Source organism: Nelumbo nucifera, chromosome 3 (assembly GCF_055504915.1).
Source record: "Nelumbo nucifera cultivar China Antique chromosome 3, China Antique-T2T, whole genome shotgun sequence".
In the NCBI taxonomy this organism is placed as follows: domain Eukaryota; kingdom Viridiplantae; phylum Streptophyta; class Magnoliopsida; order Proteales; family Nelumbonaceae; genus Nelumbo; species Nelumbo nucifera.
Window position 1 is genome coordinate 98009014 of NC_142651.1, and position 15567 is coordinate 98024580.

The following is a 15567-nucleotide window of genomic DNA, read 5'->3' on the forward strand; positions in this document are numbered from 1 at the left end:
ATCATTTTCCGGTCAGGTCAAGGGATTGCTAATCAAATCAACGGTTTTTAACCAAAAAGCAACTTTAAAATGAAACAGAACTGATTACCTAATTGATTCCCGGTTTTTTGGTCCGGCCATCCGGTCCGATTTTGAAAACCATGATCCATCCATTATTTTCTCTCTCCTCCTTTATATATTTGCACGTAAATTTACACGTGGCGATCAATTAGTCATAACTCAAAACTAGTCAAAAAGAAAATAAGGTTCGTGAATCGTGATGACTGGTTACGTGGTCCGTGGTCGGTAGGGTCGGTGGTCCAATGAGTGAAGACGTGCCCTTTTGGTTTGGTCTGCACTGCTGCACATGCATTGGTCCGAGGCAGCATGGAGATAAACTACGTAAAGGCCCAGTCGATTATTTGGGTGGGCCATGGCCCACACTTGAATAAACCAAACATGAAGTTCTATAAATCTCATTCAAGCACTCCCGTTTCAATTATTTCCTCCTACACTGAGCAGAGAAGTGGGAATTGTGGTGGAGTGATCCATTTCATTATTCTCCTCCTCCCATCTTCCATCAAGGAATCTGAACTCTGTACTTCTTCTTCTTCTCCTTCTTCTTTCATTATCTTGTTGTTAATGTTTCAGTTTCGGGGTTTCTCTCTAGTTCTCCCTGCTTCTACTGTTGCAATTGTATCTCCAATGGCTCTCTCATCGTTCTCTTTCCCTTTCCATTTACCCAGAGAAGTAGCTTCTTCAGATTCCCTCAAGTCGATATCGTTCTCTTCTCATCTGTTCTGCGGAGCAGATCTTCCACACCAATTCCAAAACAGACACAATAAGGTCTGATATTTCTTTACATTGAAAGGACTCGTGTAAACTAAAATGAACATGAACATGAACAATTGGGTCTGGTTCTTTTTCTGTATTTTGAAAATTTCCCCGAATTTTGTCCTGTTTTTATAGTGGGTAGTTAGATATTTTGAAATTGACGAAAAACCCATCAAGATTTTTTTGAGTCTTTTGTTACTTCCGAAGTCCCGGTTTTCGAGACAAGAGTTGTTGAAAGAAATGGGTTGTTTTGGTTGTCTGATTTGGAGCAGGTCAGGAGAAGAAGGCCAGATGGTGTCTGCGCATCACTATCAGAAAGCGGGGAGTATCACTCACAGAGACCACCCACTCCTCTATTGGATACCATTAATTATCCAAACCACATGAAAAACCTCTCCACCAAGGTACGTAGATGAACGAAGATATGCAGTATTTGTTTCACGGATCGGAAAAGCTGTATGCCGTCGTTTCCACACTAAACCGATTTATCATCTGTAACTGCATGCAGGAACTGATGCAACTAGCAGATGAGCTGCGGTCCGATATCATCTTCAGCGTTTCTAAGACGGGGGGTCACCTTGGTTCAAACCTTGGCGTGGTTGAGCTTACTGTGGCTCTTCATTATGTGTTCAATTGCCCAGAAGACAAGATTCTATGGGATGTTGGTCATCAGGTCGCCGCTTCCCCCCTTTATTTAGTTTACTTTCTCCTCAGTCCTCCTTCCATGTAGAGATTATTTTCTGTAATTTGTTTCCTGTATTTTATATCTCTGCTGACGAAGAAGACACAGAAGGTCGTGTTCAGAATTTGCTAATATAATACCCATTTCACTCTGCAGTCCTACCCGCACAAGATCCTAACAGGGAGAAGAGATAAGATGCCGACCCTTAGGCGTACAAACGGCCTATCAGGATTCACTAAACGCTCAGAGAGTGATTACGATTGCTTTGGAACGGGTCATAGTTCTACTAGCATCTCTGCAGCCTTGGGTATTTGTTTATTCTTTTCCATATCCTATATCTATGTGTGCCTTAATGTTTTGGGTTACAGAAAGCTTCCATGTGAATTTTATCCTGAACCCAACTAGATTTCTGAGGTCAAATCTTTCAGAAACCTCAGCAGGGTTGTCTGGTCATCGATTCTGATAAGTTTTCTTGGTTTTAATTTGTTGGGAAACAGGAATGGCTGTTGGTAGGGACCTGAAGGGCAGAGAGAACTGTGTGATTTCTGTAATAGGTGATGGTGCTATGACTGCAGGGCAAGCTTATGAAGCCATGAATAGTGCTGGGTACCTAGACTCAGACATGATTGTAATTCTCAATGACAACAGACAAGTTTCACTACCCACAGCTACTCTTGATGGGCCCGCGCCACCTGTAGGAGCTTTGAGCAGTGCTCTTAGTAGATTGCAGTCCAGCAGGCCTCTCAGAGAACTAAGGGAGGTTGCTAAGGTTAGTGAAGCTTTCCAGTAACAACTAATCTGTCATACCCCCCCCCCCCCCTTGTGAATCTGATCTTTGTTACAACTGAGGTTGTGGCAGGGAATTACCAAAAAGATTGGTGGAGACATGCATAAACTGGCTGCAAAAGTTGATGAATATGCCCGTGGAATGGTCAGTGGATCTGGTTCAACACTCTTTGAAGAGCTTGGTCTCTATTATATTGGTCCTGTTGATGGTCACAACATTGATGACCTTGTGGCCATTCTCTGGGAGGTTAAGAATACACGTACAACTGGACCAGTCCTCATCCATGTTGTGACTGAGAAAGGCCGGGGATACCCATATGCCGAGAGAGCTGCAGACAAGTACCATGGTAAACACTGGATTCCTGCATTTATTGCTGAATTTATTACTTGAGAAACAGACTAGTTAAGACTATCATGATGGGTTTTCTTTTGCAGGTGTAGTGAAGTTTGATCCAGCCACTGGAAAGCAATTCAAATCCAGTACTCCTACCCAATCTTACACAGCATATTTTGCCCAGGCCTTGATTGCAGAAGCAGAGGCTGACAAATACATTGTTGCCATCCATGCTGCCATGGGTGGAGGGACGGGCCTGAATCTTTTTCAACACAGCTTTCCAACACGGTGCTTTGATGTTGGAATTGCAGAGCAGCATGCTGTTACCTTTGCTGCAGGGCTGGCCTGTGAAGGTCTTAAGCCCTTTTGTGCTATATACTCATCGTTCTTGCAGAGGGCATATGATCAAGTTAGTCACCCATTTCTTTGTTTGATTTCTTGATCAATAATTTTAACTAGTTTAACGACGAGAGCCTCAGTTTTGTATAAATTGTTATTTTGGAACTCGAATTCGAACCTGAATTCTGGTAAAGCTCAATGTGGATGGACTCCATGTTACAGGTTATACACGATGTGGATCTACAAAAATTACCGGTTCGGTTTGCACTGGACAGAGCAGGGCTGGTGGGAGCTGATGGGCCGACACATTCTGGGTCTTTTGATGTCACCTTTATGGCATGCCTTCCAAATATGGTGGTGATGGCCCCTTCAGATGAGGCAGAGCTTTATCACATGGTTGCTACTGCTGCTGCCATCAATGATAGGCCGAGTTGTTTTCGATACCCAAGAGGGAATGGGATTGGTGTTAAGCTGCCACCAGGAAACAAAGGCATCCCACTGGAGGTAAATTCAACTGTGTTTCCTTGTTATTTATCCCCTGCAAATTGGGGTTGGAGGATTTAATGTTAACTATCTGCTAGTTTCCTAACAGGTTGGGAAGGGTCGCGTTTTGATCGAGGGCGAAAGAGTGGCACTCCTGGGTTATGGAACAGCGGTACAAAGCTGTTTAGCTGCAGCTTCTTTGGTGGAACACCATGGCTTGCGGGTTACGGTTGCAGATGCTCGCTTCTGCAAGCCACTTGACCATTCCCTCATTCGAAGCCTAGCTAAATCACATGAGGTTCTAATCACAGTTGAAGAAGGATCAATTGGGGGCTTTGGTTCTCATGTTGCTCAGTTCATGGCTCTCAACGGCCTTCTTGATGGAAAATTGAAGGTAGGATGACTAAATGATTGAACTGGATCACTTTTTGAGTCTCATGTGTTAATATTTGTGGGAATCAATTCAACTCTGGATGATATACTGACATAGTGGCTTGCAATTCCTGTGCAGTGGAGACCTCTGGTTCTTCCAGATCGGTATATTGACCATGGATCACCAGCTGATCAGATGGCCGAAGCTGGCCTCACACCATCTCAAATTGCTGCAACTGTATTCAGCATCCTTGGACAAAAGAGAGAAGCCCTTGAAATCAATGTCATAGAAAAGTAAATAAAGAAGAAATGGTGACGCCTCCCACCAACAATGTACAAATAGAAATTGATTTTCACCAGTGATCATGTATCATGTAAATCATAAAAACATTTCTAACAATAATGAAAATTACAGATCTGGCTTCCTCAAACTGCAGTACAATGATGGAAATAATGAAAAGAATTTGAAAAGCTTAAACTTGCAAGAGATGGTGAGATACATCATCAATGCCATTAGGATGATCAAACAACTATTTGGTATCAAAATCGAGGATGTCGAACTTTGAGGATTTCTTGTATTACTGGTGGAAATGGGAATGTCTTTCAAGTTATATTCACAATAAATCGAACCTTCTTTGGATCATAGAGCTCTAGGAATGCATTGCCAAGCAGAATCCGACTCCACTGGTTCTGGCATCAAATCTTGAACCAACTCTGCCTCTAATTCGTAGTCTAATCAGAAAATTAAAGGGGTAAATAGGAAAAAAAAATGTCGTTGAGGAAGGGGGAGACCGGATCTGCTCCTCACACCAGGGCGCCTCACTTGTGCCTCACATGCACATCGTACCATGCATTTCCGTATTTATAAGTTATTATTTATGGGAGATATTCTGATGTGCATGTGAGGCGCCCCTGTTCCGGGGGGGTGGGGGAAGGGCAACAAACACGATCCAATCCCCTACCGATTTCATCTTCCGCCAACAAAACACCTTTTAACCCCCTACCGACTTCATCCAATACCACACATCTCACCATGAGACTGAGACCCAAATGCATTCGTTGGTAGGTGATCCAAATTCCTTCAATACAAGTACCAGAGATATTACCAATGGACTGTGAATATGAACTCGTAATAATAGAATGTTCTCTTTATTTTTGTTTATTTTTTGTCTATTTTCAATGGAACTGCCCCCATTTCCCTTTTAAGGGTTGTTTGGTTTATAGTTAGAATCAGAATTTAAATCCTTCAAAATCTATTCTATTCCTATAATCTCTTTGGTTTGAACAGTTGTAAGTGTGAAAAAACTCAAAAAGGGTCAACACATAGTGATCCACGTAAACTAATTTTTAGGAGGGCCCATTTGGGCATGGTCATTGAGTCCACTACTGATTTATTGAGGGCCCTCCACTTACGGGTCAGGTTCCGTGAAAGTTCTCCCTTCCACCCGGTATGCTTCCATGTTTAGTTGCTTTCTTGCCTCAACCACAATTTTAATATTTAAAATTCACCATGATTTTTTCATGTCTTTATTAAGCTTACCATGGCTTTTCAAAACTTCTAAAGATGAGATGTCCCTGGTAGTGAGTGACACCCGTTGCGTGGTTGTTGCGATTTGTCATATAGGCCATGTTGGTTTGTATTTTTGTAATTTATACTTATTCATGGTTTTTTGATTTATAAGGTTCTCATGTAAGTACTCGAATCACATTTTTATCTATAAAAAGCTAATATAAAAATAGATAAAATTGTCTCATTTGCTTTATAAAATTTTTCATTAGTTTGGAAAGTTATTTATCCATTTAGAAGATGGGTAAGTTTTACTCGGAAAAATGGAATTTATTTTATCATAGGGCCCATTAGTAAATACAAAAAGAATATTGTAAAGCTGGTTAATGGGAAAAAGATACCTATTGACCAACTTTCCCAAACTTATTTACCAGTAAACAAACGGAGCCATATTTCAACCATAGACTTGCAATAAAAGGGGTTTTTACCCCTTGAACCCCCAAAATTAGAGTTTTTTGTTGGGAGGTATACCATGATAAAATTAACACAATGGAGAGAGATAAGAAGACCAATATGATGGAAAGGGGAGAAACGTGGGTTGAGAGAGATGGTTAGGAAGAAGTTCTTGATGAAAAGGAATAATCTTGTCTAAGTGGTTTTTTGTTGTTGTTGTTGTTATTGTGATGTAAAAGAGTTGTCAAGTGTTGATGCGTTTGTGAGGTGTTGTTGCATGGTTAGGGTTCTTGTAGGTTGTGAATTGTTTTTGATGTTGTAGCCTTCTTTCTTTTCTTGGGTGATTTCTATTAACCTTTCTCTTATGTTTTCTTTTATTTTTTTATTGAAGTTTTATTTATTATAAAAAATAACACAATTGTGAATCTACAAGGAAAGGAAATCTTGATGGATATTTTCTCTTCAAGCTTGTCCTTTGTGTAAAGCAGATGGTGAAAGCTCTTATCAATGGAAATCCAATTAGACATGCTAATCCAGTTATGCATAATAAATAAAAACGTGCTCCATTCACCTCACCCATAATAAATCATTTTTGCTTAAATCCATTACCAAACTTCTACCACCAACTAATAAAACATATATTTAACCCAGTTTGGCACTAATATTGTCCAATCAATTTATCTTCTATCTCCTCTTTCATGGTACTGAAGGTAAAAAGAAATTTAGTAATAATGAATCCAAAAAAGAAACTATACACACATCTTGGCCGGTGAGTTCATGTACAAGTGTTAGATGTTAAATTTGATTAGCAAAACTAACCAATCAAGCATTGACTTTGATACTTTTGTAACTTGGCAATCCACTAAGGCTATGTTTGGTTTGAAGGAAAAAGTAGGGTAATTGTATAGGTTTTCTTACCTTTTCCTTCAAACCAAACATATCTTAATATGCCCCTTCATCTTATCCAGTAAAGGACGAAAAAGCAATGAATGATATAAGTGATATACATTCACTCTAAACCTTTGATCATTGTGACATGGTAATTATTTGACCCCTTACTCATTATCAAAATTAAATAAATAAATTAACTCTCTACTATTTTATTTGAGTGGAGGCAATTGTAAAAAAAAAAATTAAAATTTTTTAAAATCTAAGCGAGGGCAATTGTTAAAAATTTTCATTACCATATAAAAATTTATTTTGAATGTCCCACTTTTGGTTAATCCTTGGTGGTAGGGGAGAAAGTTTCTTTACTTTTTTTTACTTCTTTACTCTCTTTCCATTTTCTATTAGCATTTTTGTTTAGTCATTCTCTTATAACCCATCATATAACAAAATTATTATATTATAATCTAATTAAATTTGAATCGAATTTAATTATAGTAATAACATTGATTGATCTAAAAGATAAACATATGTTAGAGACTTTACCGGTGAAGTTCTGTTTTTACATAATTTTCTCGCTTGACTAAGCCCGAAAACTTGGAGCAATGTTTTTATTCTTATCTCTTTAGTACAAAATCAAATGGAAGAAATTGTGTTGTATCCATTATTGATGAAAGCTATGAATATATATAATTTATACTTTCAAACATGAGTATCATTTGACAAGTGGAGAGAAATATTTTGATTTTTTGCAATATTGTATTTTCCTTGACTTTTAATTATTTATTAATAATTGGATTTATAGTTCTTCTACTCTTAGACTGTTATAGGCCAATTTAACTGTAATGTTTCCATGACAATCACCCCAAATTCTTATATCCTTTTTTTTTTTACAAGTAGATGGATACCTTTAATTTTATGAGGTTAGGTTAGGATAGAGTTGTGTTTTTTGTGTGATAAGAAGAGATTCTTAGGTACATGGGTTTTAAAAAGCAAGTTTTTTTTAACTGATTTGGAGAATGAATCGGTCAAGGGTCCAGTTCTCAGGTCCATTCTGGCAAAAAATTAAAAAAATTAAAAATGGTTAAAACCGTTGAATGATTCGTACGGTTCAATCGATCGGGTCAGCGATTTACTAACCAAATCAATATTTTTTTGGCAAAAACCTAGTTTTGAACTGACCGATTTCCGGTTTTTCTGATCCGACCATCCAGTCCAGTCCGGTTTTGAAAACCATGTTAAAAAAGGATTTAGTAAAGAGGGTAGGTGGCTTGGGAAATTATTCTGTTAGTAGTTTTTTGGGTTTGATAAATTATATATCTTACGTACATAACCTTTTTGTACAAGGATTGTTTTCTGTATATCATATAATAAGTTTATCTATCTAATATAAAATTTGTAGTGCATTGATTGTTTGTTTGCCTTAAATATTTTGTAATTTTCTAATCATTTGCTCTTTTAAAACATCAAACAAGATTTCATAAATCAAGCAACCAATTAAATTATCCCTATTGAATTATTATTAAGTTTATTAGTAATATTAAAGCAAAGTTATTGACTTATTAGTTATTTAATCAAAATTATTGTAATTTTATCTATTTAAAACCTTATGTAGTCTACCTCATTGTTTTTATGAATACAACTTTTTTGTTCATCAATTGAGGGACAACAATATGAAGTCAAGAAGTTTATTTTCATCTAGCTTTATCCCTCATCTTCATTTCTTCTTCCTATAAGGGGACAAAATACAAAAATAAATTAGTATCAACAATAGTCTTTTTAAGCCTTCTCTAACATCTAAATTATATGATTTCATCGTGTCACCCTCATTATTGGCAGGTCTAGGACCTTTGATTAATGGAGACCAGCATTATCATAACATCAACATAACATTTGAGTAATTAAAATAAAAATTTAGATTAAAACATTTTAAGAGAAATAGATACACCTCACCCCTTTGAAAAAAAAAAAAACCATAAAATTAGCAAACCATTTAACACCAATCTTCTATAAGAAACAACCATTAAAAAAGAAAATATAAATGTAAAAGTAATTTTATTCATCCAAACAATGCAGAGATAAAAATAATAATAATATATTTAGAAATATAAAAAATAGATAAAATATTAAATAAACACAACAAAATGCATGTACAATCATATGAAAAAACCTATAACAAATAAGAACTCGTAAGAATAATAGTATTTCCAACAGGTTTTGATTAAGGCAAAGAAATAAAGGTGATCAACAAAATAAAAATTATAATTTGAATTTGTAAAAGCAAATTATTTATTTTAGGGAAAATAGAGTCCATAATAATACAATGATAGAATGTAAAGAATCTAAGTATCTAATTAAATACTTTCAATGAAAATTTATGATAGACACCTTTTGTATTTTGCTTGATAAAACATAAAATAACTTTTTGTATTTTGTAAATGGATTCATAACAAATAAACTAGATATTATCAAAACTAGTGTCTGTATGCCTTATTTTCAATAAAAATTTATGACAATTTATCATTCGTTTTTTGCTTGATGAAACAAAAACTAACTTCCTGTAATGAGAATAGATGGTTCGAATGAGCCCTTTAGCTTTTAGGCTCAGTCTGGAAGGAGTACAAATGCAAATTTGTAGAGTGTAAAACCTTGTATTTTGTATGTGTTTGTACTCTAGAAATTTGTATTTGTATTCCTTCCAAACTGAGCCTTAGGGGTAATTCTTGAATATTAACTCTATTGTATAACCGACAGAAAACCTTGGACCTCCTATCTGTAAATATGTTATCATGTGTTACTGTTTGAGATGAGAATTTGCTAAGCTTTTTCATTGTTTTGTGCAGAAAAAAAAAAAACAAAAAAACAAAAAATTGTACTTTTGGAAGAGTTCCTTGTTGGGTTTGAATAAATGTGTTCAACATTTGTTTCCCTAGCTCAATATATTTGGAGTTCAGATCTTCTATTCACAAGAATCCTACTCACACCTACCTATGCATTAGACATTACTACAGCCGCATATTGAGAAGATCTCCAATAGTTACATGTTAGTATGTTATAATTCATGGGAAGATGTTCTCAATGTACAGCTAGATTTATATTTGTATCTTTGTAGAAAGAAGTATTTATACATGGAGAACTTTGGGGAGTGTTTTTTTCATACGTGGTTGATGGCACCTGGACTTCTTTCAAGAGAAGCTTCCCATGCATCAATATACTTATTTATATTTTTTTGGCTGAACTACTTAAAGATTATATACCTTAGCGTATTCTATCCTATATAGAATTTGAGCCTCAGGATACGACAGTGAACTACTTAAAAGATTGAACATTTTTCTCTAACGATGACATCATCATTTCTATTATTATCATGGGAGATGTTCTTAATACACGATGGGGATGTGTTGTGGGACGTTGTGGGGGATGATTTGATCTCAACTATGATTTGCCAGATTTTCTGGATTACCTTGTAACTATTGCATGTAATGTACTGTTTAGTGTTTACCCCCCCCAATTAATGATTCTCATCTTCAATTCATGTCCTCTGTGCCTCTCTGGATTCTAAAAGCTGTTCTTGCAAATTCTTAGTTTAACAAATCTACAACCTCTTATGTTTCTCTTCCCCTGTTAGGCATAAAGAATTGTTTCCAATATCATACAAGTTTGACATACACAGTCATTGCCTTTACCTTTGACCTAGAAAACCAGTGAAGATTTCCATCTACTTTGCATGGCATGAGTATTGCTATCCTTCAAGCAGTCAAAACTGCCATGTTATAGTGATTGAAAAATGAAAAGAAGATGCTTGCTACTTAGTTAGTACATGCTGTTTTTGTCCCTGTGCAACCCCAGAATGTGACCTTAGATTTCTCCCACCAACACAGACCATCTGTTTGAAATTATAGGTTATGCTCTTTTTTAGGCTTCTCTTGGTAAATTAAATATGAATAGGTCTGCCTGGATTCCTGAAGTGCTTCATCTAATGAATTGTTTTATATCTGATTTTAATTTGACAGCATCTCGACCGAGAAAATGCTATTGGATAGGAGCCGGGATCTGCTCCTCACAAATGGGTGCCTCAAAAAGGCACATCCATCGTGCATTGGGAACATTTGCCGTGAATAATAATTAATAAGTACAGGAGATGTTTCCAATGCACGATGGATGTGCCTTTGAGGCGCCAGTTGTGAGGAGCAGATCCGATCTCCTTGGATAAACTCCTCCATCCTGTGAGGCGCCAGTTGTGAGGAGCAGATCTGGTAGGCGCCTGTGACTGGGAACTAGTCAGGTGATCGGTTCCATTTTACCCCATAATTGTTATTTTGCCAAAAACTGTTGATTTGGTCAATAAACCACTGGCCCGGGCAGTTGAACCGTCCAATCTATCCAATGGTTTTGACCATTTTTTTATTAAAACAGGCCATCTGTCTGGTTCGAATGGTCGGACCGTTCAACCTGAGAACCAGACCTCTGATCGGTTTGTTGTCCGGTTCGATTTTAAAAACCTTGTTTTGTAATATATGATATATAATGTTTTATATTATACAGTATGTTGCGGGTAAAATTTCTGGGCCTGAGCCTGAACACAAAACCTAACCTAGGCCCAAGCCTGGAATTTCCGGGTCAGGCTAGGCTGGGCTTTCCAGGTCAGGCTGAAAATGGTCACCCCTACTTGGGAGTTGGGACCATGACGACCATTGCCCGAAGATGAAGACCCTAACGGTTTTAGGGGTTCAACTGGCCAACCTCGTCTGGTTTTCAGAACATAAAGAAACTGAAAAGACCCAACATCCTTAGACAATGAATGATCAGAAAGAGTGAGACTGAAAAAGCTCATAAGAATTTAATTCCTGATTTATATCATCAAAGATCTTACGAGTCCATGCAAAATTACCAGTTCAATTTTGGGCACCAGAGCACCAGACTCCAATTCTGACGGCTTTAGATATCTCTGACCACATTGAGCTACAATTATACCAATATTACTTCTTACTTATAGAAAATATAAATATCCAGTGACAAGTAGATAAATTACAACCCTTTGCTTTGCTCTATATCTATACAATGAGACCTACAATCTACAAAGCAGCTGCGCAATTTTTGATGACATTTAAAATGCCAGAATGCAAATGGAGATTACTTGATTGGGAGAATTCCACAAAACATGCTAACATATTCAGCCATACTTATCTGAACAACCAGACTGAATGAAGTCTGTGTCAAGCAGCACTGGCCATAGACTCGATTAGAAGCTGGTAACCTTCTGGCACTGTTGTTTGTGCCTGCACGCACCCTGCCAATGCAGGAACATCTGAACTGATGTCCAAAAACCTAGCTACCAAAAGCAGCAGGTGAGAGTCAGAAATTCGTTTCACAAATGGAAGGCGTTTTGTCCGATCCAGGTGATTCTTTAGTGCCTTCATAGTCACCGGATAATTCCTATTTTCAATGGGAAAGGTCGATGAGAGTGGCCCCTGCACCAGCATACAAGTACAGTTAGTTAATCCTTCAGTGCTGATCGTTTTCAGTTTTGGGTGCAAAACAAAAGACAAAAGGGCTTTTTTTTGGGGGGGTGGGGGGGGGGGGGGTTGGGGGAGGAGAGTGTGAAGGAAGAGAATGTTGATTGACGGAAAAGGGGTCATGTCCACCTATTATCCAGAATGCAACCATATTATGGATAAAGATTTCCCAATCGGGTCAAGAAGAGAGCTTCCTCAGAGAGGAATATCAAATATGTGGCAATCAAGACTGTTCATCAGACAAGGGACCTCTGGGTTGGTCATGTGTTGAATCTTGCACTCTAAGGGGTGCTTGGAACTTTGGCAACATGATTAGCTTTGTTTTTCAAACAAAAACAACAACCACTTCAGCAAAATCAATATATTTTTTGCTGTTGTGGCAGTTTTTGTTTTGAGAAACAAAACCTACACATTGGCAAACACCTTCTATTCAATATTGAATTGGAATTTGATTGATAATAGCCCTCCCAATTTTCAATTGTCTTTTCAATTTAAAAGGTGCAAATAAAGAAGAGTCTCTCTGTAACACATGGCAAGGTCTTTTGGCCAACCCATGAATATAGGATGATAAGAGGAATTTAGGGACTCCTTTTGAGCCCCAAGGTTTTTCTATTGGTAGAAGTAGAACCCCGTACTAATTTCCCATCTGGATGTTTGATGGGTCATTTAGACTCTTTTACTAAATGAACCAACCAGCAAACCCTCTCATTTATGTCATTAAATATGAAATGGCAATATAAAAAGAGAATTACCCAGAAAAAAAAATTAAATCAAAGAACCCATTAGGATTCCTCCATTACAAATTATGCAAGTTTGCAGATTTTACTTTGCTAATATACCTCCCCTCACTTTATAGGTAATGCCTGAAATTTCCCCCGACTTTTAGATACCTCCAAAGAACACCCTGTCAGAAGGTTTTCTAAAATCACATTTTCTTATAGCCTCGTAAAAAATAATTTTAAAATCACAATACCCACTTGATATCAACAAAAGCAACTGCCACACACATAGCATCAAGTCTCAACTATGGATAGTAGCATTTCTGCAAGTCAACTTTAGCAGTAACACCTCAGAGTAGAAGTCCTTGTAATAGTGATGGTATACCATTTTTATATGCATGGTATTATAATCATAAAGTTTTCCTTGCAATGACTTACAACCCAGTTCAGCAAGAATTTGACACATGCTGGGACAAAAAATGAGATCTTCAGTACAAAAAATAAACCAGATATTTGGGGGGTTGGGGGGATGTCTTTGCAACAGAGGGGTGTTTGCTGACATGTATGATTTGTTTTTCAAAAACAAAACAACTGCAATGTCAGGAAAAAAATATTGTTTTTGTTTTGAAAAGAAAATTCATACATTTGGCAAACACCCCCATAATCTATACAGATACCTAGTCATACCCATCCTATCTTCCTAATCTGTTATTCCAGTTGGTAATCAAAAGATGATTCCTACCCTGCTAGCTGCTACTACCTTGGTGGGTGAGCATTTAATTGAACCCACAAAGCTCACATTTTTCCAGTTGGCTACTGGCAAAGGCAATGCACTATCATATGTCACTTAATAATTTCTGAAAGTTTGGTATTGAAGAGAACAATGCATATTTGCCTGGTTGCTTCTTAAAGTCTATGACTCTATGCAGCTGATATCCTCAATCTTAACTAACCTGGCTGTTATTTAATTTTCTATGTTGGATTGCATTAAAAGAGAAAAATGTAGTTTATAATCCCCTTGGTTTTATGCAACTACAATTGATAATTTGATATATAGTATGATATCTGGCTATTTCAACTAGATGAATATCATACTGCAATAATAGTGAAAATTTCAGAACAGAATAGGTGAAGACAGATCGAAAAAGGTTATACATTAAAGGGAACACTAAAACAACAAATTTTGATAGCTGAAAAAAACGCACCTGATGATCCACAATCTTCACCACCACCAAGAAGAAATCGTTGTCGACTTCCTTGGTGTCCTTCACTCCGACCATCACATCCTTCTTCATCCGAGAGAGCTTGGGATCAAATCCTTCTCCACAATCCGTCTCGAACCACCCTTCTTTGAACAGTCTAACGCACATGTCACTCATCTGAAACGCCTCAAAATGCACGTCTGCACCACCATCTTCATTCACTTCCAATTTAACCACCGCCGTAACCCACTCCTTGAGCCCACTCTGCCCGTGAAGCTCTGCCGCCTGTAGTATCTCCGAATTCGACAGAGTATAATCCTTCTTGTTCTGCCCGATCGTCTGCGTGAATATAAACCCTACCCTCCTCATTCCCAACCCCAATGCAATCGCCTCAACTAGGTTTTCCTCATCAGGGTCCCTCAACAAAATCAAATTTCCCTCCGTCCCTTGCTGCGGCGGTTCGTAGATGAAATTCACCTCAACCTTTCCGCCCTCCAGTACCGAACCATACATGAACCCTCCTCGTTTAACAGCAAAGGCGAGCGAGTCATTCACGTAATGCTGGAAAGCATTGGCGGCATCCCGATCGAAGGAAACGGAATCGCAATGCGGATTCTCCTGGCGCGTAATCCTCATCTGCTTGGCAATGAGATCGTTCATGGTCATCTTCTTCCCGAACGAGCCCGCCCGATGGAAAGCGGGCCCGGCGACGGATCGTTCGCCCTCGTAAGCCAGGTAAACCATGGAACCGTGCGAGATTCCTAGAGAAGAGATGGATGTTTGGGGGTCAGACATGTCAGTGAAGCGACGACGGTCATGTGGGGTTTTTGCGAGGAGCAAATTCCGGTTGGTGGATAAGGTTTGGTTATAGACAGGAACCCTAAGCTGGTTCTCTATTAAGGTCTTGAGGGCGGAGACGGTGGTACGAGGATTGTCGACGGTGACTCGCTCCAAACCATCTCTGCTACGAACCCTGATCATCATCATCTTCGCTGGCGCTGTGTCTACTGTCTAGCGATTAGCAGGGAGATAGAATTCAGTATTTATCTCTGGTTCTATGGGTGGGATTTTATAGACATCTTTTTTGCATGAAGTATGCTGTAAGTAATCTACAGAATCCATGCGATCGAATATCGGTGCAGTCAGTTGTAAGTGATTAGGATTCAAACTATCGAAGTAATTCTGATTCTTTCTCGTAAGAAAGAGAAAGAAAGGGTTAAATACTTAAACCGTCCTCTGCTTGGTAATAAATGCTTAAACCACCATCTAGTTTCTGAATTTGACAAAGATTCCCTTGTCAGAAACGTCTGGCTAACGGAAAGTTTGCCATTTTTCCCTCATTACAAGGAGATAGTGTTTTACGGGTAGGTATGGATAGAGTTATTGTAGGCGGGAGATCCCGAAGTCCATTCTTTCACGTTTATTTTCTTTATCTTCTTTCTTCGTATAAGAAAAAGGGAAAATCTTGAACTTTGA

At 38.0% G+C, this 15567-nt stretch overlaps 2 protein-coding genes across 3 annotated transcripts; one reads left to right on the forward strand and one right to left on the reverse strand.

Annotated features, from left to right (window-relative positions):
* The first annotated feature begins 466 nt into the window (after positions 1 to 466).
* Positions 467 to 4240, forward strand: LOC104588418 (putative 1-deoxy-D-xylulose-5-phosphate synthase, chloroplastic). Its single transcript, XM_010246338.3, has 10 exons — positions 467 to 825; positions 1086 to 1217; positions 1322 to 1486; positions 1652 to 1802; positions 1993 to 2264; positions 2355 to 2628; positions 2717 to 3024; positions 3177 to 3458; positions 3547 to 3831; positions 3949 to 4240. The coding sequence occupies exons 1-10, from the start codon at positions 622 to 624 to the stop codon at positions 4105 to 4107; spliced, it is 2232 nt and encodes a 743-aa protein (XP_010244640.1). The 5' UTR covers positions 467 to 621; the 3' UTR covers positions 4108 to 4240.
* A 7382-nt stretch (positions 4241 to 11622) lies between these two features.
* On the reverse strand, positions 11623 to 15275 carry LOC104588420 (NPL4-like protein B). 2 transcript variants are annotated; one of them, XM_019196145.2, is made up of 3 exons: positions 14095 to 15269; positions 13010 to 13074; positions 11623 to 12125 (listed from the first exon to the last, which is right to left on the reverse strand). In XM_019196145.2, the coding sequence occupies exons 1-2, from the start codon at positions 15076 to 15078 to the stop codon at positions 13021 to 13023; spliced, it is 1038 nt and encodes a 345-aa protein (XP_019051690.1). In that variant the 5' UTR covers positions 15079 to 15269; the 3' UTR covers positions 11623 to 12125; positions 13010 to 13020. The 2 variants fall into 2 exon arrangements, with proteins under 2 accessions (XP_019051690.1, XP_010244644.1); XM_010246342.3 differs by lacking the exon at positions 13010 to 13074 and having other exon boundaries at positions 14095 to 15275.
* Positions 15276 to 15567: the final 292 nt, after the last annotated feature.

Excerpts from the sequence above, each read along its gene's own strand:
- LOC104588418 (XM_010246338.3), top strand. The coding sequence starts at position 622 with ATGTTTCAGTTTCGGGGTTTCTCTCTAGTTCTCCCTGCTTCTACTGTT. Across the intron at positions 1,487-1,651 it reads TATGGGATGTTGGTCATCAG|TCCTACCCGCACAAGATCCT; the intron begins GTCGCCGCTTCC and ends TTCACTCTGCAG. Across the intron at positions 2,265-2,354 it reads AACTAAGGGAGGTTGCTAAG|GGAATTACCAAAAAGATTGG; the intron begins GTTAGTGAAGCT and ends AGGTTGTGGCAG.
- LOC104588420 (XM_010246342.3), bottom strand. The coding sequence starts at position 15,078 with ATGATGATGATCAGGGTTCGTAGCAGAGATGGTTTGGAGCGAGTCACC. Across the intron at positions 12,126-14,094 it reads TGAAGATTGTGGATCATCAG|GGGCCACTCTCATCGACCTT; the intron begins GTGCGTTTTTTT and ends ATGCTGGTGCAG.